The sequence below is a fragment of the Chelonoidis abingdonii genome, chromosome 5, assembly GCF_003597395.2.
Source record: "Chelonoidis abingdonii isolate Lonesome George chromosome 5, CheloAbing_2.0, whole genome shotgun sequence".
Taxonomy (NCBI): domain Eukaryota; kingdom Metazoa; phylum Chordata; order Testudines; family Testudinidae; genus Chelonoidis; species Chelonoidis abingdonii.
Window position 1 is genome coordinate 913,195 of NC_133773.1, and position 22,271 is coordinate 935,465.

At 52.5% G+C, this 22,271-nt stretch overlaps 2 protein-coding genes across 2 annotated transcripts in view; one reads left to right on the plus strand and one right to left on the minus strand.

The window, feature by feature from the left end:
- Positions 1-22,271, minus strand: part of LOC142046878 (uncharacterized) — a 783,739-nt gene that overhangs the window by 207,426 nt on the left and 554,042 nt on the right. The gene's annotated exons all lie outside the window — the stretch shown is intronic.
- Positions 1-22,271, plus strand: part of LOC116825766 (butyrophilin subfamily 1 member A1-like) — a 70,692-nt gene that overhangs the window by 39,053 nt on the left and 9,368 nt on the right. The window contains exons 4-5 of the mRNA XM_075066006.1: positions 10,904-11,185; positions 21,475-21,591. Coding sequence (XP_074922107.1) covers positions 10,904-11,185; positions 21,475-21,591 — 399 coding nt within the window. The remainder of the gene's footprint in view (positions 1-10,903; positions 11,186-21,474; positions 21,592-22,271) is intronic.

The window sequence follows — 22,271 nt, forward strand, 5'->3', positions numbered from 1 at the left end:
TGCAGGGGGAAAAAACTAATAACCCAGTTCCCTCAGTTTGCTTCTAAGTCAGTTGCTTCAGCCCAGCTAATCATTTTTGTCTGCTGTCCGCCTGGACCTTTCTTCCAATTTTTTTTCATTTCCACATCTTTTGTATGTTGGGGCACCCCAAATCGGACACAGTACTCCACAGTGAGGCTCACCAATGCGAACAAAACACGAGGAAATCATGTCCCTCGATCTGCTGGCAATGCCCCTTCTCATATACAGCCAAATGCCATTAGCCTTTTTGGCTACAAGGCACACTTTGACTCATATGTTAGCTTCTCATCGACCTGGAACCCTTAGATCCTTTTCTGCACAACTGCTGCCTTAGCTACTCGGGCTCACTAGTCTGTAGCAGTGAATGGGGATTCTTCCCGTCCTAAGTTGCAGGAACTCTCGCACGTTTTTTTGTTTAACTCATTCAGGATTCTTTTGCCCAGGTCTTCTAAATTGTCTAGGTCCTCTGTATCAATCTCTATCCGTCCAGCGTATGCTACCACCTCCCAGGTTAGGTGCAATACTAGCGAAATTGCTGACGGTGCAGTTTCACGCATTCCTCCGATCATTAATTACAGATAGTTGAACAAAACCGCCCGGACCGACCTGGGCACTTTTTGAAACTGGTTTGCCAACTAGACATGGAGCCGTTGATCACTACCCGTTGAGGCCCGCGATCTAGCCAAGCGTGGTCTGTCCACCTTATAGTCCATTCATCCAGCCTATATATTCTTCTCACCAAACTTCGTTTTATGCATGGTCACGAAGATATTGTAGTTTGACCAGGATCTTTTTCCATATAAACCAACGTTGATTTGTACTAATTAAATAATTATCTTTAAAAAAGAATGATGGGTTACTTGTGACCTTAGAGAACTAACAAACTTTATGTCATCACAGTAGCAACAGGCAGAGTCCAAGGTCGTTAGGGACAAGAGCCGAGCGAAGCGTTGTTCTACGTTAGCGCATAAGGTGTGGCATACTGTGGGGCATGCGGGTTTACATAGCAGTACCGCTGACTTAAGGTACCATTGTCCCACAATGTGAAATAGTAGTTATGGGTAAGACAAAGTTACAAGTATTTCAGCCATACAGGCTTTGCATGACATTATCGGTGGATACTGTTGCCTGATGGTTGTAGTCATTTTGTTGTGGAATGTTGTCTATAGAGGGGCTTTAATCCATTAGTGATAGGATGGTGTTTCTGATATAACCAATGGATTGTGTTCCCTTAGGAAGTCAGTATGTGTCTCGAAGATAGCTATTGTGAAAGTACAAAGAAAGAAAACTGCACGGATATTGTAGGGGATCTTTCATCATGACAGTTCTCTGTTAGCAAGAGTTAGGCTACACTGTAACCTAATAAGTGAGATTTGTAGAAGAAAGCAGGATTGTGTGACGACGAGTGGAAAGAACTGTGTGAGAAAAGTTATGTTTTTCGACCTTGTGTAGGTGTAATACATATGTGAACAAGGTGTCTTTAAGTGAGAAAAACAAGATTCTGATGACCTTGTATAACAAATGACAGCTGTTGCTATTATTATCTGTAACAAAGTGATGCTGCCTGTACTTGTTTATGGCCTGGGAGAGCCTGTCTAGGAAGGGAAGACCCTGATGTCCTAGTGCTCTCTCTCCCTGCTGTAGCTGCTAAAACAGAATAGCTATCTGATTGCTGACGCCCAAACAAAGAAAACGAGAACTGAGTTTTTCTCCATAACTAGACAGTGCTGGTAGCTAGGGCCTGGTGGCGAGAGTCCTACATAGCAGACAATTCCTGCTCTCAGGATGCCAATGCTGATGATGATCGGGCATCCAGGATTTTCCAGGTTTATGGCTCTTGGCGTAGCGAGATAGAAAACTCTGGTGGTTTCCTAGGGAGTGTGTCTTGTGACAGATTATTTTTTATGGCTTTTATCAAGGACGTTTCTTAGCAGATAAAGGGTGTCATTCTCTTTTGGTATCTCAATGGATCAGAGGGTATGGCTGGCAGCCTCTCATCTTTATTTCCATACTATTGCAGATATGACAGCACCTCCTTGCAAACCTTTTTTGACTTATGATGTCAGAGTTGTTCCTGAGCTTGTGGATCGCACTGTGCTTTTCTGCAAGCTGCAGGTTATGGGCGCAGGTAGTACTGGTTCTCTCACAATTTCGAAGCCATGACATGCGGTGGAAGCACTCTATATAGATGTTCCAAGTATTGTTTCAAACCTTCAGGGGGAGTACTCCCACCAATGCTCTCTCTTTCGATCGAAGCGTGGTGTCGCAGAAGGTCTTGATGATTAGTATGTGTTCATAGGTGATAGAATTACCCTGGCGCATCAGCATATTCTCTGAAGTCAGAGCACTCAACATACGTTAGGGTGTTATTCTAGGTCATCACAGAACTGGTATTCTCGGCTCTCGTCTGGGGGGCAGAAGGAGAGTGCATAGACAGTCTTATTTCGCTTAGGCTAAGGAGAATACATCTAGGCCACTAGCATCTGACAGCCACATAATTTGGTGGTAAGATTTGGGCTTTGTCGCTGTCACCCTTGAGCAGCTTCCCTGTGGTCTTCTCGGATATAGAAATAGAAGCATACCCGATCCAAGGTTATGCATGGTACATATGTGATGTCTATGTGGGCGCCTGCGACTTCTCGCAGCTAGAGCGTATTCCTCCAGTCTTCTCTCAGAGTCCGTCGCTATGAAGCCCGCCCCTTAGCTTCGACGAAGCACGAGAGCCGGTATCCTCTACGATTCGTGTCGCCTGGGTTGTGTACATACCTCGACATACTATCGTAGTGCCTAGTCGTTCCCCAAAGACTTCCAGCAAGATTAGATCCATTTTTGCCCCTCTCGCGATCCCTTCCGCTCTACACCGCCTGATGGCTGTCCGACTAGCTATAGTCTTGTTTATTCTGCCCTGATTTCGCCTTAAACCATATCCAATTCTTCAGTCTCGCCCAACTTACCTGCGAACTCGAATGCCGACACTTATCTAGTAACAAGTTCTGCTTAGCCGTCTACATACTGGATCATTAGCTAACCAACCTACTTATGAATATACCCTTTCACACCTTAATGTAAGTTTTCACCAGCAAAATTATTATACAGAAGACAGAAGCTTCCAGAACCAGACAAAGACCATGCACAATAAACATACAAATAATACAGAAGTGAGGAATTTCACAACTACAATATATACAGAGCATAAGGGTTTCAGCTGATTGTCTATTGATAAGTGAGGTTCCTACCGACAGGATGCTATCAAACTAGTCTTCCTTTTACATCTTCATGGCTCTTCTCTCTGGAGGTTGATAGATCGGATCACCTTCCTAACACGCCCAGATTGTCCTTATTCTCAACAATGAATAACAGCGCTCAGACTGGTCACAGTATAAGAAAAGCATTACACAGACAGTTATTTTGATTCTTTTTATACCTCTTAAACGTGAGCTAGTATAGAATACACACTAATGTCTTAAGTCGAGGCCTTGCCAGACAGTGCAAACCGTGGTAGTCTAACAAAGGGACCACTGTTAGTGGCTTTGTGGCATTGTAGTAGTTACGATAGTTTTAGTGTCCTTTTTCTTTGGTAGCGAAGCAAGTGCGGATGTGTGTAAAAATGGGGTAGTCTAGTTTTGTAAAGCTCACCTAGGAAGTTGTTGTAGAAGGTTGATTTTTTTTATAGAGTATCCAGGTTTTAAGAGTCCATTGTACGTAGGTGGCTTCCTGTGTGCTTGTTTGGATGTGATCAGGGTGGGTTTAATAGCCACCTTAACTAAACTCCTGTTAGCGAGGTGGTATTGGCAAACACCCATTTTTTCATGTTCTCTGCTCTCATATATCTTTATGTATTTTCCACTACTGCATGCCATGAAGTGGCTTTTAGCACGAAGCTTATGCTCACTAAATTTGTTAGTTTCTAAGTGACAGTATCTCCTGTTCTTATTTGCATGATACAGCACTAACATGGCCTACCCCGCTGATATTATCTTTATTTTGGAATCACAGTTCCTGTCAGTTGCTCACATCTCTTGTCGAGATGGATTAGGGTTGATTGGCCTCAAATACCCAGGACAACCACATTTATAACTTGGTAAAAAATAAGGTACACCAGGCTACATTCTTCCAGTCTTGTGGCAAAGTTCGTCATATGTTCCAGACTTGTTGAGAATAATCAACATTGTTTCAGAGAACTCCTCATGAAGCTTTAGCAACTCTTGTAGTGCAAGAATCAATTTTGAAAGCACTTTGAGGAGAGAAAAGTGATCAGGAATCGCACGCATGGATTCACCAGGGGCAAATCATGCCTGATGCAACCTACTTGCATTCTTATGACGACATAACTGGCTCTGTCGATGAGGAGAAGCAGTGGATGGTTGTTTAATTCCTTGACTTTACCACACTATTCTTGTAGCAAGTTAAAGAAGCATGGCTGGTATGAATGGTCTCATAAGGTGAATAGAAAGCTGGCTAGATTCGTCGGGCCATCAACAGGGTAGTGAATGAAGCACTCATGGTCTAGGTTGAGCAGCCAGTTTCAAACGGAGGCCCCAGGTAGTAGGGTCTGGACCGGTTGTATGGTCAACTCATCTTGCATTAATGATCTGAGAGGATGCGTGGAACTGCACTCTAGCAAGTTTTCAGATGACACTAAACGGGAGAAGATGTGGTAGATAACGTGAGGAGGGTGGTAGGCTACAGGGGACCTAGACAAGTTAGAGGATTGGGCCAAAGAAAGGTCTGTGAGATTCACCAAGACAAGTGCAGAGTCCCTGCACTTAAGGATGGCAAGAATCCATTCACTGCCTACATAGTAGGGGACCGGAATGGGCTAGGAAAGCAGTTCTGCAGAAATGGACTCTAGGAGATTACAGTGGACAGAAGCTGGATAGACGTCAAACAGTGTTGCCTTGTGAGCCACAGCAGGTAACGGTATTTGGGGCTGTATAAATTGCCAGCAGTGCCGAAGGGACGTGATTATTCCCCTGCTGTTCGAATGGAGAGGCCTCATCTGAGTTACTGTGTCGGTTTTGGGGGCCCACACTACAAGAAGGATGTGGAAAATTGGAAAGAGTCAGTAGGCAGTGCAACAAAATGATTAGGGGGGCTGGAGCACATGGACTTATGAGGAAAGGCTGAGGGAATGGCTTAATTGTCTGCAGAAGCAGAAGAAGAGGGGATGTGATAGCTGCTTTCAACAGCATGAAAATGAGTTCACAGGAGGGATGTGATTGACTGTTCTCAGTTGGTAGCAGATACGGAACAAGAAGTGAATGGTCTCAGTTGCAGTGGACGGAGGTTTAGCGTTGGATATTAGAAACAACTTTTTTCCTCAAAAGGGTGTGAAGCACTGAATGGGTTCCTAGGAGGGGTGGAATCTCTTCCTTACGAGTTTAGGTCAGGCTGAAAAGCCTGGCTCGGGATGATTTGAAGTTGGTGGAACTGTCTCCTGCTATTGAATCAGGAGGTGTGAGTGCTGAGATGACTCCTGAGTCCTTTCCACCCTTCGAATTTCTAAAATTCTATGAAATTAATCTGCCTGCTGTTTAAAAGGGTCTGACCTTTAGAAGCTTCTGTTTAATATTCTCCAGAGATACTTTATGGATGGAAACGAGTTGTTATTCAGTGATATAACACGGGACTATTCATCAGTTTCCATGGAACAGAAAGAAAAAATTATTGAATTCTCTCATACTTTTTCTGCATTTACTACTTATAATATTTACTTTTTCATTTTAATAAGGATCAATACCACTCTCGAGAAGTAATTTGTTCCTCAATATATTTAAAAATCTGCTGGCGCTTTAGCTTTTCCTTAGTGTCCCTTGTCCTTCCTTTATCAATGTTTCTACAATGTTTTCCACCAACTTCAATCTGAATGAATTATTCCCGACTTTCCCACTTCTTCCTGTTTGTCCTGCTGCCTGCACCTTACCACTCATACAACTTCATTTCTTATCAACCATTTTCTTTTTTATTTTGTGGGGTGTAGTGGTGCAGATGGCCCACTCCAAGCAGGGGGGCAGAGTCAGAACGGCAGAGATGGGATACCCTGTGCATAATCTTCAGCACGAATAGGGGAGGCTCGTTAGGAGCCAGACAGGAAGGCAGCTCGCGGGGTGAGCCAGATAGGGCAGAAGGTTCTGCACAGACAGGGCAAGAGGATCTGGGCCAATCAGGGTACGAGCGCTCGGTCAGGGGTAGCACTGGGCGGGTGAGAGGGTAAGCTCCAGGCTGAGGCCTGATGAAACAAGAGCAAGAAGGTGCGCGGGAGTGGCCCCAGCGAGCCTGAAGCAGTACGAGAGGAAGGAAGGAGGGCAGAGCCTGGCTGCTGCAGAGGGTCACCTGGGTTGGGCGATCCCGAGTAAGTGGGGGCCTGGTCTCCCCCTCCCCCTGTGCACTGCACCTGGCATGGAGAAGCCCTGGAGCTAATGCAGGACTATGGCTGGCCTCTGAGGCAAGGGGCTTGGATGTACTTGGGGTGCAAGTTTACTCACGCGGCAGGATGACTGAAGGATGTGGATACTCTGCCGGAAGGGGTAGGATTGAGCATTGGGGAGCACGCTGGAGGCCTGTGTCATGAAGAGGACGCGGTACAGAGCAATGTGGTCCCAAGGAAGGTGGAGACAGCAGAGGGAGCGCAAGTGGGCGAACACCCACCACAGAGGGTGCGCCGGCAGCTGGACTAAGATAATTACAGAGTAGCACCAGCGGAGGCGCTGCGCGTCGGTGCAATCAGCACCCCGTTACATGGGGGCATCGTACTAAGTGTTTTCTCAAATGGTCCTCATTATTCCACTTTTCTGATTAAATTATTCCTCCCAGCTAATCTAGCTAAAATTGTTTTCAGATTTATGAAATAGGCCTATTACAAATATACGATCAAGAATTTAAACACATGTTCAGTTTCATTATCATAAAAAATTCTGAGTCTGCAGAAGAGAAGAATGAGGGGGAATTTGATAGCTGCTTTCAGCTACCTGAAAGAGGGTTCCAAAGAGGATGAATCTAGACTGTTTTCAGTGGTAGCAGATGACAGAACAAAGAGTAACAGTCTCAAGTTGCAGTGGGGGAGGTTTAGGTTGGCTATTAGGAAAAACTTTTTCACTAAGAAGGTGGTGAAGCACTAGAATGGGTTCCCTAGGGAGGTGGCAGAATCTCCAACCTTAGAGGTTTTTAAAGCCCTGCTCAAAAAGCCCTGGTTGGGATGATTTAGTTGGGGTTGGTCCTGCTCTGAGCAGGGGGTTGGACTAGATGACCTCCCGAGGTCCCTTCCAACGCTGATATTCTATGATTCTATGGTAATAATGTTGACATAATATACTTAGACATCTGTAAGGTGTTTGACTTTGTACCACACAACATTTTGACTAAAAAATGATTATATAAAATTAACATGGCACACGTTAAATAAATTAAAAACTGGCTAACTGATAAGTCTCAAAATATAATTATAAATGAGGAATCATCATCAGATGTGTATTTCCAGTGGAGCCCTGCAGGGATCAGTTTTTGACCCTGTGCCATCTAACATTTTTATTGGTGACCTGGAAGAAAACAAAATCACCACTGATACATTTTGCAAATGACACAAAAAATGGGGGAATGGTCAATAATGAAGAGAACAGGTCACTGATTCGGAGTGATCTGGATTGCTTGGTAAACTGGACACAAGGTTAAATGTATGTGTCTAGGACCAAAGAATAGGTTAAATGTATATGTCTAGGACCAAAGAATGCAAGCCATGCTTACAAGAGAGGGACTCTATCCTGGGAAGCTGTGACTCCAAAACAAGATTTGGGGGTCGTGGTGGATAATCAGCTAAATGTAAGTTGTTCCCAGAAGACCTAATGTGACCCTGGGATGCATAAACAGGGTGATCTCAAGTATGAGGAGAGAGACTATCTGGCACTGGTGCAATTGCTGCTGGAATAGTGTGCCCAGTTCTGATGCCCACCATGAAAGAGGGGTGTTGATAAATTGGAGGGGATTCAGGGAAGATTTATGAGAATGATTAAATGATTAGAAAACATGCCTAGATTCAAAAAGCTCAGTCAATTTAGCTTCACAAAGATAAGGTTAATGGCTGACTTTATTACAGTCTAAAAGTATCTGTTGGAGGGACAAACATTTGATAGCTATTTGATATTTGAGTAAGATCTGATGTAGGAATTATTTTGGAGCAGTTTGGTGTCCTGCATTATACAGGAGGTCAGACTAGATGATCACAATGGTCCCTTCTCACCTTGGATTCTGTGCACATAATGATAATACGATTGATTCCTCTCCTGGAGTCTTCTTATCCTCTGACCTGCATGTCTTCATTTCCCATTACATTAGCTTTTTTGTTAAAGAACCATCAGGAGGCATTTTTGGTGCCCTGTGGAATGTTACTTCTGCACAGAAATAACAAAATAAGGGACAGTCAGTCCTGTGCTTTGGGTTGTTTTGTTTTTTGGCAAGGCCTGCTGCAAGATCTACATAGGCTTGACTTACTCCATCATCAATGAGGATGGAGTGTTTATCTTTTTTTCCCCAGTAATGTAAAATACGGCAATGAATAATGTGTAACCCTTCTGCCCCTCTGAGTTGGCAGCAACAAGGGCCGGGTTCAGTATCCAGGGGTTCTGTTTCAATAACACAATGCATAACTGGCTCGAGCCCCACCCAGTGACCTGGGACAATTACATACCACCACCACCGGGCGCCTCTAAGAGACAATACTTCGCCACTTGCAAGCACGGAGTCCAAGTGTAGCAAAATCCTTTTAATAAAGAAGGGAAACAATGCGGCATCCCATTGGAGAAACACCACAAACAGGGTTATAACACAAACCATAAGCAAAAAACCCACCTCCAAGTACGTTTGGCAATGTCCTTCCCCCTTAGGGTCTTAAGTCCAATCACCCCAAAGTCCAACAAACCGAAAGTCTCTGTTTCTGGTCAGTGCCACCCCAGAGTTCAAAAGTTTATCTGCAGAGTTTCTCCCCACCCCCAGCCTGGGTGAAAATGGGGGGGCGCACACAGGATGTTAGGAGGCACCTTACGTGGGCCAGGGGCCAACTACTCCATCTCTTCGTGGAGTTCTGCTGCAGCCTTCACCACGACCAGCTCCACTCCACTCCACCAGCTGTGCTGCTCCTCCAGACTACCTGTGAGCCACTACAGCTGCCCCCACAAACCACTCCACTCTGCTCACTGTTCCATGGGCTGCTCCAATGTGCTGCGAACTGCTTCACCTCTCCGTGGAGTTCTGCTTCAGCCTTCACCACGACCAGCTCCACTCCACTCCACCAGCTGTGCCGCTCCTCCAGCCGACCCATGAGCCACTACAGCCACCCCTGCAAACCACTCCACGCCGCTCACTGTTCCATGGGCTGCTCCAACGTGCTGCAAACTGCTCCACCTCACCATAGAGTTCTCCTTTAGCCTTCACCACGACCAGCTCCACTCCACTCCACCAGCTATGCTGCTCCTCCAGCCGACCCATGAGCCACTCCCGCAAACCACTCCGCTCACTGCTCCAACCTGCTGCAAACTGCTCCACTCTGCCAGTCCCTTAGCGATAGAGCTTCAGCCTCCCCCACTAGTTAACACAGCAGTCAGTGATCTCAGCTCAGTAAGCTTAGCTCTTTTAGTGATTTCAGCTTGTAGTAGGGGAGCCCAGGTGCTGGTGCACCATGGGCCCAACATGAATTCAGCTCAGCAGCCTCTAGATGGACTCCTAATAGATTCAAAATTAGCTCTGCTCTTCAACAGTGGGGAGAGGAGGATGTGCAATTGGTGTTCCAGGCCCTCAAAAGGCACCCATACCATCAGTACACACACCAGTCCCCAACCTCTCTCCATTCAATGGGTTTTGGCACCCAGGTCCCTTGCCTAGCAAGCACCACCCACCTGATGGTGAGACATCTCTGTCACAAAGCAGTCCCACAGTTCCTCATCCACATAACCAGGGCAACAACACTCCACTCCTCCAGCCCCAACAACAAAGAAACTGCAGATCCCAGAGCTGTCAAAACAACCATCCCAGGCTTCTGCGGGTCACACCAGGCGGGGTGGGTGTGCCAATGCAAATAACTGAAATTCTCTTCCACACTCCCCACAATTCACCACCAGATGTCAGAGCAGAGCCCATCCTGACTCTGCTTACAATGGAAATGTAGAAAAAATTAAGTTCCCTTGTGGGGCAATAGGAACCAATTTGGCACTCCCCCTCATTACTGAATGGGAAAGAAATATATTACAGCGGGGGACAGCAAAGTTCTCCAGCCTGCAGAGCAGACACAGAAGCAGCCAGGGCAAGTTCTGCAGCAGGGACTGATGGGTACTGATGATGTCATCAGGATACTGACTACAATATTCACTCTGGACATTATCTCTCCTGTTCTCATTCGCTGTTTGCTGCAGCCCCTCATCAGTCTTCTTACCTCAACCTCACTCCATCTGCTGCCATATTCTCCCACCATCATCCCCTCCCTTTTCTTCCTTGCCCTGACTGTCTCTCCCCTGCCTTCCACAACCCTCTTCTTTCCTTTGTCTCCTGGTTCAGCTCCTCCCCTCCTCTCAAAAACCAACCAAAAATTAAAAAGAAATCCCATCCCTCCACCTAAAAGTCATGGTATTATCCCCCCTTTTGGAGACCATCATTCTGCTCATATTATATCCCTTCCCCTTAACCCATTTAAACTGTAAACTCTTCAAACCAGGGATTGTCTACTGCTCTATGTTTCTACAATGACTAACATGGTAAGGCTCTGATCCTGGATGTTCCTAGGTGCTACCATAATACTTACTATTATTATTCTACTTCAGGTGCAAACTCTCACTCTCTGCTGAATATTTACAGAAATGAAGATGGAGGATTAATAGATGTTTCTCCTATTCTCTTCCAGGTTTGGGCTCTGGGCCCCACATCTCTATTGCTGACTACGAGGCTGGTGGGATCCGTGTGGTGTGTACGTCGGGTGGGTGGTACCCAGAGCCTGAAATGCTGTGGAGAGATTCTAGTGGGCAGCTTGTACCATCACTGTCCCAAATAAAATCCCAACAGGAAAATGGCCTTTTTGAAGCTCAGATTTCTTTTGTTATAAAAGAAAGGACACATCCTGGTTTGAATTGTTACATAAGGAATCCCCGCCTCAACCAAGAAAAAGAATCAACAATTTACATAGCAGGTCAGTTCTCATCACAGCCAGAGCAAGTAATTGCCAACAAACACTACTAATGATAAGATTATATTAAAGTTATACTGTATATGCATCCAGGGCTGCTCAAAGAGTATTCCATGTGCGTCTCCTGATAAGGGGTGTGCAAACTGCTTGTACATACTAGTGCAGCCAGGGACATCTGCTGGTGAGCCTGGTGCCCATCCCATTGGGTGGGGCTGGGGGCAGTACAGCCACTGGAGGAAGTGCCCTGTTGTTTTTGTGTCTAATCCTGGTCGCTCCATCTCAGAAAGAATATAGTGTAAATGGAAAAGGTTCAGAGAAGGGTAGCAAAGATGATCAAGGGATATGGAACAGCTTCCATATGTGGTGTGACAAAGTTCCTCCTCTACTTTGGTGGGTCCTGCGCTGCGCTTCGTTGGCGGATTGTTCACCTCAGTGGATCTTCCCTCTGTGGAACCCAAGTCTGGGTCAGCTCCTCCTGTGTCTGATCAGGAGTTGAGACGGTTGGGGGGAACCCGGGCCCGCCCTCTACTCCAGGTTCCAGCCCAGGGCGCTGTGGATTGCGCTGTCTAAGTGCCTCCTGTAACCTGCATGACAGCTACACTCCTGGGTACTTCCCCATGCCTCCCCAAACAACAACTCTTTTCTCACCACAGTACCTTCCTCCTGGTGTCTGATAATGCTGCCTCCTCAGCCTCCACAAGACATCTCTCCTCTCGCTCCTTGCCTTCTTGCTCCGGAGAGCTCCTCACACATACCCTGCTCCTCTCTGCCTGACGGAGTGAGCGCCGCTTAAAGCAACAGGTGCCTGGATACCGCCTTGATTTGGGTCTTGCAGTGTTCTAATTAAAGTAGCTCTCTCTATGCCCTTTAAGAAAGATCTTAATTGGCTCAGGTGCTTGATTAACCTGAGCAACGGCCATTCTGGTTACCAGGGTACTAGGGATTTGTTTAGCCTGGGAACTAACATACCTGTGAGGGAAAGAACTCCTGCTTTCCTGGGGCCAGGAGTAGCTCTCGTCCTTCCACGCTCTGCGGCTGGGAGGACAGAGGGAGAGGGCTGGCTGCTGCTGCGGCTGTTCCTGCTGGGCGCTGGGCCTTCGCTGCTGCTGTTCGGGCTGCTTCTGCTGTTCCTCTTCTGCTGCTCCCCTGGGTTGGGTTAGACGCCACCACCCACCCCTCTCCCTGCTATCAGTCTTGCTGGCTGGCTAGTATTTCCCCCCCCCCTCGCTCGGTTCCTGCTGTTCTCCACCTCAGCGCTGTGGGGGGGGGGGCTGCTGCCTGCTTTCCAGAGAGGGGGGGTGGTGAGGGACCCAGCTCTTGGTTGCTGAGGACACTTCTGAGCGGGGTCCCGCCTGCCTGGACACCAGACCACCACCACCTGGAGCTGCTGGGACTACTGGGGCAGCTGCTGGCGAGCTGTTTGGACCCGAGGAGGTGAAAGGAGGAGGAGAGACGCCTGCCGTTGGAGACCCGTAAGACCACTGTGGAGGGGGTATTCCTGGACTGAGTCTTTTCCACTTGTCTTGTGGTGGGGGTTTGGACTGTGTCTGTTGGGAAACCGGGGGTGGCGGGGAAGCTCTGCCCCCGTCAATCTGTGTCCCTTTCGCCCCCCCACCATCCGTTGCCCCCTCCCCACCCCCCGCTGGCTGTTTTCTTTGCTTTGCGATCCTGCCCTTCTGGGACTGAGCTTGCTCGCCTGATCCACCAACGCCGCTCCGATCGATTTGGGCTGCAGAGCAGCCAGCCTATATTAATTGACTTTCGGCACGAGTGCCTTGGGCGCACCAACCTTCCCCCTCCGCCTGACTGGGCCCCTTTCCTTTTTTGGCCGCCCACCTTTTCCCCTCTGTGGCCCTGCTAGTTTTGCCCCGCCCTGCGGCTATCTCCGTGGTCCTTCTGCCCCATTCCAGCTAGCCTTTCCCCGCACCTGTGCTCCCCCTCCCCTGTTGGTCCTCCCCTCGTGCCCCACGCCCCCCCACGCACTTGTGCCCTCCCCCATTTGAGTTTTCCCCTTGTTCACTTGCAACCCCCGCCTCCTGCCATTGCCCCCGACCCATAGCAACTGAGGAGCCGGACTCCCCTCTGCGCTCGGTGCCATGCTGTACGACTTACCACCCCTAGGTCTTGGCTGCTACCCGCACCCCTTTAGCTTTAACCTTTTCTGGACCCTCCTCCCTGCCTGCAGCCTAAGCGGGAGGGTGGTCGCCTCCTCGCCTTCCCCGCCTCGCTGTTTGTCCCTTCCCGCTCTCGTTTGGCGGGACCCGCGGCGGGGGAGCCCCACGCGATGCTCTCTGCCCTCTCTCACCTGCCCCATGGTTTCCCCCCCAAACTGGGGCCCCTAACGGCCCCCCTTCCACCTAACGCATCGCTGGCGCCCCCTACACCAGCCCCTGCCTGGGGCACGGCAAGCGGCGAGTACGGAGACCTCCGCTGCTGCCCAACGTCCCCCCCCCTTCCGATTCGGGGGAGTCTCCAGCCGGTGGGAAGGGTCGGGGTGGGGAAGAAAGGGTAGGGCCCACTAAAAGGCAGGCCCTCCATGGCGGAACCTGCCCCCACTGCGCAGCCCCGCTCCCGGCGCGGCATCCCTCCCGCTATCCTCCACCACTCTGCGGGTTGTCCCTCCCCGGCCCCCAAGGCATACGCCCAGGTGGCGGCCGGCGCCCCCCTGCCACGCTCTCGCCGACCACCGTTCAAACCACCATCTAGCGGCCGGCGGACCCTTTTCCACTTGCCCAGGAAGCACGGCGTCCGTTGCCTCCGGTGCCCGTTCTCGCCCCAGTGGAGACTCGTGCGGGCGTTGGCGAGGGGTTGGGGGCCCACGGCGCATCGTGGCGGCCTCAAATGTACGGGAGGTGGTCTCCTTCCTCGCATCGGAGCGCCGCCGCACTAAGGAGGCGGTAGAGAGGGGCCTAGCGGTAGGGGCGTGTTCGTCCCCTGGAGCCGTTGGACAGACCGGCGGGGGCCGCTTGGTCTCTGACCTCGTCCCTCCTTTCCTGCCCATGCCGCCCTGTTCCCCGCCCTTTCTTTGCCTGGGGCGCCCCATCTTCCGGTCATCAGACCCTCTCCCTTTGGCTGGCAAGGCACCCGCCTCCGTCATCTCTGTCCGGGCAAGTGCAGCTTCCACAACGCCCGCCGGCGGCGCGTGCGGGAGCGCTCGAGGGGTCCTTCTGTCCCCCACCAGGGGGCCACTACCGGGTGCACTACTCGACCAGGGAGGCCCCGGTGCTACCTCTGCCGGGCGATGGGGCACGTCCGGAGGGATTGCCCCTGGCCAGACGGAGGAGCGTCCGGGACCTGAGCCCGGACGGTGCGGCCCTGTCATCTGCCGGCACCCTGGCTTGCCGGCACCCAAGCTGCCCTCACCTCCTCCTTCTCGGCGCCTCGCTGTAGCAGGAGGGTGCAGCGGGGATACCGGCCGGGGTTGGAGAGGGCTCGTCCCAGGGGGAATCTTACCTCAATCTTCTCGCGTACCCACCACTCGCCTCTGGTCCCTGAAGCCATTGCCTTGCCCCGATCCGACCTTGTTTAGCCAGCCCCCGGATGATGCAGGAGGGCTGTCCTTAGTGCAGGGGACAGCGGGGCAAGGCGGAGGCTGCAGTCTCGTTAAACCTGCAGATTGGAGGCGCCCCGGAAGAGCAGGAAGGGGGGCGCCGATGACGAGGCCTTCCGCTTGCCTGATGACTCCCACTTGGGGCCGGCTGGGGACATCGTGGCAGCAACGGAGGGTAAACGCCGCCCTCGCCGGGGTCCTTCCCTGGAAGTCCTCCAAGGGAGCCTCTCTGCACCCCCTTCCCACTCACGTCTCGCAGAGTGCGAGGTGGTGGTCACCATCGGGTGAGCGAGAGGGCCTGGGTGGGTGGAGGGCGATCTCCCCTCCATATTTGAGGAGATCGAGGGCCCTGGGTCTGACCCCATCACGCCAGGGGGAGGACGACCTCGCAGCGGGCCTCGATCTGGGCGACCTCACCGCCCGGTCCCTGTCCCCGAGTTTTTCTTTCCCCTACCGACTTCTGCTCCCACCTCCTGAGAGTCCCCTGGATTCCCTCCATCGACCCGCGTCCGCGGGTGGCCCTGTTGCTGGCCGCCGAGCCCATTAGGCGACGGCCCAGTGCCTCCTGCGGACCGGTTCCAGGGGGTCATCCTTCTTGGGTGTGGAGAACCCGCCCTCTTTCTAGGCGGGGACCCATTGACAACATCTATTTCCAGATGCCGAGGCGTGCCCCACTTGCACTTGGCTGCGCCCGGCATCATTAGGGGTCGCCTTCCTCTCCAGACTGAGCCTGACCAGAAGGAGCCACCATCCAGTGGCTTCACTATAGGGGCTCAGGACCCGTCTCTGCCCTCCGATTCTCTCCCTGATCCCGCCCTACTCCGTTAGCCCTGTCTGTCCCCCACTCCTGTGATACCAGTGCGCCCTGGGAATACCCCCCAGGGTGCGGCTCTGCTAGTTTTTTCCTTTCCCGACCCACCAGGGGCTCTGTCTCATTCCGCACCCTTGTTGACCGGGAGCGGGGCCGGTCGCGTGGCGTCCGACCATGGCAACCCACGTCGGGGGTCGCCCCCTGCCTGCTCGCCCTCAGTGGGCCACGGGGCTAGTGCGGGGCCCCACTGGGGACAGTCATCGTCGGTGACCCCACCCCCCATTAGCGCTGAGGGAGGAGCTGCGGGAGTTCCTCGACGACGTCCGTGGCTCCTAAAGTCCTCTTGCGCCGTACACAGCGCTGGGGGGATTTCCATCGAGTCTCGGGCGCGAGGCCCTCCGGGGGGGGTAAGAGACGCGGGAAGCAGGCCGCCGCGGCCTAGCCACGGGTCGCCTCTTCGTGACTCGTTAGTCACCTAATGGGTAGGTTCACGGATTTGCTGCGCGGCTGCCGGAGGCTGTGGGGTGTCTGTTGGCGAGGTCCCCCCCAGCCCTCCTCATGGCACCGGATCATTCCTTTGCAACGTTAAAACACTCCCGGGCGTAGGAGGTCTCCGCAGGACAGCAGGTGTCTCCACTTCGGAGGGGGGTTACTCTTGTGATTTCCTGCAAGGGACCCATACGGATCCGGCCGCTGAAGCTAGCTGGCGGTGGAGTGGGGAAACGAGGCCTACTTTAGCCACTTCTCGGTTTGCCGCGGCCCGGGGTGGCGACCTTAGTTCTCACCGACTACGGCCCGAGGTCGGGGGTCGCTGAGGCTGTGCCTGGCCGCCTGCTGCACCTCCGGGTCCGCATGGAAGGGGCTTGTGGTTAATCTGTCAATGCTTATGCCCCGACATGGCCCGGAGAGGTTGCATTTTTTCAGCAGGCGTCCGCCTTCCTCGGCTCCCCTGATCCTCGTGCGTGCCTGGTCTGGAGGGGATTTAATACACCCTTGAGAACGGCGAACCGCTCGGGACCGAGCAGTGCCCGGCCAGCCGGCGGACGTCCTCCAGAAAGATTGGGTCGAACGCCACTTCCCTGTGGACGTCTGGCGCGACCACCACCCGGACAGACGTTCGACGTCACCATCGCCGGGTGAGGCCCTGGTCGTGCACTTCCCGCTTGGCCCGCATCTTCTATAGTTTCCACCTTTTTACGGGCCACTCCTCCCGGCGTTCGGCCGCCCCTTTTCGGATACATCTTGCCACCGTGACCAGCCTCTCTCTGCGCGAGAGCCGGGGCGGCTATTGGCACTTTAATAATAGTTTGCCTGGACAAGATGCCGGGCTTCGTGGCGTCCTTCCGGGAGTTCTGGCTGGCCTGGCGAGGGCACGCGCGCCTTTTCCTCGCGCGGCGGTGGGTGGGATCTCGGGGAAGGGCGCGCCCGGCTTCTTCTGCGTGACTACACCGGGCGCCAGCCGGCAGAGGGATGCGGCCATAGAGCAGCGGAGCGGGAGGCTTGGAGCTGGAGAGGCGTCTGGCCGCCAGCCCCGAGGATCCATCCTCGTGCGGAGCGGTGCGGGAGAAGCGGAGGAGTCTCGAGCCCGCTCGAGCCCATCGGGCCCGGGGAGCTTTTGTTCGAATCCGCATCGCCTCCTCGGAGATGGCGCCGCTCCCGCTTCTTCTACCCTGGAGAAGGAGGGGGCCGAGAAACACGTCACCTGCCTCCTGGCGGAGGACGGCACCCCCCTCACGGACCCGGCGGAATGTGCGGGAGGGCCAGGGCTTCTATCGCGCGCCCTTTTCTCCCCGGATCCGACCGAGTCCTAACGCTTGCAGAGTCCACTGGGCACGAGCGTCCGACGGTCGGCACGGGCGACCCGGGACGCGCTGGAGCTGCTCTCACTCTGGCCGAGTCTCGGAAGCCTCCGGCTCATGCCCACCAAATAATCTCGGGCATGGACGGGCTGACCGTGGGTTCTACCGCGTGCTTCTCGGGACTTCTCGGCCCAGACCTGGTCACCGCTGGCGAGTCTTGCAGAGCGGGGTCCCCTCTCTCGTGCAGGCGAGCCGTGCTCGCCTATTGCCGGAAGAGGGGGACCTCCGCGACTCGGAATTCGGCGTTCCCATTCGCTTCCTCAGCACGGCCTAACAAAATCTTGCAAAGGCCCATCTCGCTACGTTTAGGGTCCGTGCTGGCGGACGTGTCAATCCAGACCAGACCGACACGTGCCCGGGCCGCACTATCTTTGATAACTGTATCTGGTCCGGACTCTTCCTGGAATTAGGGTGTAGGGATGGTTCTGTCGTTCCGCCCTCTGTCCTGGAATCAGGAGAAGGCGTTCGACAGGATGGACGCACGGGTATCTCCTGGTACTCTGCGAGCGTTCGGCTTCGACCCCGTTTGTGGTTTCTCCAGTTGAACCACACTACGCTTCCTGCGGAGTGTCTGGTCGCCTCACTGGACCCTGACCGAGCCGGTCAGCTTCGGGCGGGGATGCGCAGGGGCCCCCTCTCGGCCTAGCTGTACGCCCTGGCGATCGAGCCCTTCATCTGTCTCCTCGCGAGAGGTTGACGGGGTTTGGTGGCTTCGGGAAGCCGGAAGCTGCGGCTGGTCCTGTCGCGGTCGCTGACGTACGTGCTCCTCGGGGTCCAGGCGACCCGGGCGACTGGGCGCGGTGAGGCTTGCCAGGCCTGTGTACTCCGGGGCCTCTCCGCCGGTTTAACTGGGTCAGAGCTCTGGCTGGTGGTCGGGGACGGGGTGGAGGCGAGCTCCCTCCCACCCGCGCTTCAGGCCATCCGTGGAGCGCGGGTCCGCTGCTCTATCTCGGCGTTTACTCTCTGCACGCATCGTCTCCGCCGAGAACTGGCAGCGGTCGAGGGCCAGGGTGGCGGGGCGGCTCCGGAAATGGAGCGGGACACTCCGGTGCCTCCTCGGGGGAGGCCACTGGTGCTTAATTACTGCCCTGTCCATGCTCTGGTACGGTCAACACCTCTGGTAGCGGCCCCGGGTTTCCTGACGCAACCTCCGGAGAGGATTCTGGAGTTCTTTTGGCCAGGGACGCACTGGGTCTCTGCAGGGTTCCTCCACCTGACCGGAGGAAGGGGGCAGGGGCCTGCAGTGCCTCGCACTCAGGTCCGTGTCCTCCCCTCAGCCCTGCAGAGGCTCGTGTATGGTGCGGGTAGTCCGGCGTGGAATCGTCTCTCAACAAGCAACAAAAACGCTTCCGAGGGCTCCGATACGACGGCAGCTCTTTTACCTCCATCCGAGAGGTCTTCCGCGAGACCTCTCCGGGCTGCCGGTCTTCTACCAAGACCTCCTCCGGACCTGGAAGCTCTTTTCCGCGACCAGGTCCGTGGCGGCCACCGTGGGGGCCGACCTCCTCGCGGAGCCCCTGCTACAATCCCCAGCTTCGTGTGCAGGTGGCGGAGTCCCCCGCGGTGCGCCGGAGGCTGGTCTTGGCGGGAGTCACCAGGGTCGGAGACCTCCTGGACTACGAGCGGGGAGATTGGCTGGATCCCCTGACGCTCGCCCGGCGCATGGGGCTCTCCAGACCTCATACTCCCAGGCGCGTACTTCAGGAGGTGAGGGCCGCTTTGCTGCCTGCTGCTCGGGCTTACCTCGACGGGTCCTACGAGAGGGGCACGCCCCGCCACCCTCCACCCCGGGCCCCATGGACATTTTTATAGGGCCCCTGCCCCGTGGACCCAATCGGCCCCCTCCCCTTTTCTGCAAGCCGGCTGCACGATGTGCAGCCGGTTCTGTTCCAGACCGCGCCACGGAAACACTGTACACGCTCGTGCTCCACACCCTTCACTACCTCACCCTCGCGTCCCGCCCCGATACCAAATGGCGGGACCTCCTGCCACCTCTCGAGGGTGAGAAGCCCCGGTGGGCCAGCTTGTACTCTGCCCTGGTCCCGCGGCCCGCTGGGGATGTCAGTTGGCGGCTCCTTCATGGGCCGTGAGCACGGGTGTGTACTTGGCGCGGTTCACCCCTGTCCCCGACACCTGCCCTTTCTGTGGCGTGAAGGAGACCTTGGCGCACGTTTACTTGGAGTGCGCCAGGTTGCAGCCCCTGTTCCGGTTTTTCCGCTCCTCCTGACTATCTTTACGGTCTGGTTGCACTTTCCCCCACCTTTATCTAGACACTCCCCACCGCGGCCTCCACGAATTCGCGGGATCTCCTCTCAACCTCTCTGCCCTGCCAAACTAGCCCTACAACACCCGGGAGGAGTGTGGCGACGGACTTCTTTTCGACTGGTACCTATTTCGTCGCTCGTCTGTCACTGCATTCCGGCGGATTCCTCTGGGCGTCTCGCGTGCTCCTTGACGCCTTGAGGAGTCAGTGGCGTGTCCGGGTTCTCTGATCGGTTTCCCCATCGGTTCACCTTAGTTAGCCCCTGACCTCACTCCTGATCCTGTTTTCATTCGGTCCCTCGAAGCACCGGAATCACTTGGTGTTCTAGCCCTGTGGATCCTCCCCTTATGCTGGGGGGAGGTCCTTTAGAAGTGGGCGGGCTTCGCCCGCCCACCCCTGGGATGCCAATAGGCTAACATACCTGTTTCTCAGTACTTTACTGTAGCCATCTGGCCTTCCCCCATCACAGTGGACAGACTAAAAAGATTATGGCTGTTCAGTTTAGAAAAGAGATGACTCAGGCAGGTATGATAGAGGTCTATAACATCATTAATAATGTTGAAAAAGTAATAGAGAAGTGTTATTTACCCCTTCATATATCAGAAGAACCAGAAATCACTTGATGAAATTAATAGGCCACAGGTTTAATACAAACAAGAGGCAATACTTCTTCATACAACACAATTAACCTGTGGAACTCATTGCCATAGGGAGTTGTGATGACCAAAAATATAACTGGATTCAAAAAAGAACTAGATAAATTCATGGCAGACATGACCATCAATGACTGCTGGCCAAGATGATATGGATGTAATCCCATCCTCAAGGTGACCCTTAATCGCTCACTTTCAGAGGCAAGGAGGGAAAAGCAAGGGTGGATATCTCCAAAATTACCCTGTTCTGCACACTCTGCCTGAAACTCTGGTACTTGCCATTGCCAGCCTACTGGGCTAGATAGACCATTGGTCTGACCTAGTCTGGCTGCTCGGGGCCCCATCATACTGTAGTCTCAACAGACAGTCTGGCCATAACAAATAGGCCTAACCTAGAAAACACGAACTTTGCACTCACTGATAATCTAAATCCAACCGTGAGCAATATCTCCCTGACTAAATATATATATAACTTGAGACGGCAGACAAACATGGAAACCTCCAGAGATGGCAAACTACCTGAACTATTAGGAAATAATGTTTTAAATTCTTGTTCCACTAGAGAGAGGAATGTTGTGGTGATGGGTGTAGACAGCACTTCCACCAATAGACGGAGCTGTAACTTTATCATAGCATTAAGTAGGTGTATTGTTCGTTATTCTGTTGTATTTGATCTGCAGGGTCTATCAGGAAGTTCAGTCCTGGCTGTGATGCTGGAGTTGTTACTTGCAGTGTTCCAGTGAACCCCTATGATTCTAAGCATTGCATTATGTCATGTGTGAAGGAGCATTAAGGCTACGTTGCAAGTGAAGAAGCAAATCAACAAAGTGTTTTTTGAGTGACTAGTTTCTGCCTATGTAGGGCCAATCTACAGAGCAAAGACAGAAATGCCAGGGACTTGACCCCTCCTTGGTTACCACGGAATTCCTTCTCACCATGTAGGTAGGCGCTAACTGTGTTCTGTAACAGGTCAAAGCTTCCACTTCCATTGGCTTCAGAGTGAAATGTAAAGGAACCTTATCTCAGTGGGGAATTTATTTGGAGTCTCAGGAAAGTTTCTCCAGCCCAATCACATTATGTTACTTTTGTGTGCAGAAGTCCTGCTGGAGGCATGATTCTGTCACTATTTCCAGCTTAATTAGGCTTTCTCTTCCAGACCCATTTTTCCCAAGGACGTCCCTCTGGATGGTGGCTCTGGCTGTGGTGCTGAGTGTCCTGGGTTTTCTCATTTCCCTAGCCGTTTACTATTGTCGGATGCAGCACAGAGAGAAAGGTAAAATAACAGTGGGAGATTCCTTGGGTGAACTGTTTCAGTTGAGAGAAATGCAGCAAATGGAGCTATTCTTTACATCTCACTAATGAATCCACACCTATTTTAGTGTCAGATAAAAACTACATTAAACTGTAAGTCAGGTTGGGAGTATGTATCTGTAACTCAAAGGTGAATGTTTTATGTATCCCAGAAGCAAACATCACAAGCCTGACTAATTCAGCATAAAAAATCCCCAACAAGCTAAGGTCTGGAAGCACACAGTAAGACCATCCAAACAGTCTTAATTCTGCCATTTAGTGTTAACTGTACAATTCTGTTAGTGCATGATAGAGACTAGATTAAAGTGATTTCTAAAGACACATTAGATTTTTTTTCAGTTTTTCCAATGTGTCGGGGGCCACCATCTTCCCTTCAGGGGAACCTGGCTCTATTCCATTTGCACAGCCAGGAGGAGGGAAGGTGTGTGTATGTGACGCCAGCATTTACTGTACAATCAGTGATGTAAAATTTAGCAAATCTCTATTGGGTAGTGCAATGGGTTATACCTCTCTAGCACCCCTTAGGGTGAGAGGAGCACCACTTCCCATCTTTGCTTTCCTTTCCTGGATGGCAGAGTTACAGTAGTCTGGATTCCAGATTTAGGGTACAGCCCTCCATCTGTACCTCTTAGAGAGCCTGCC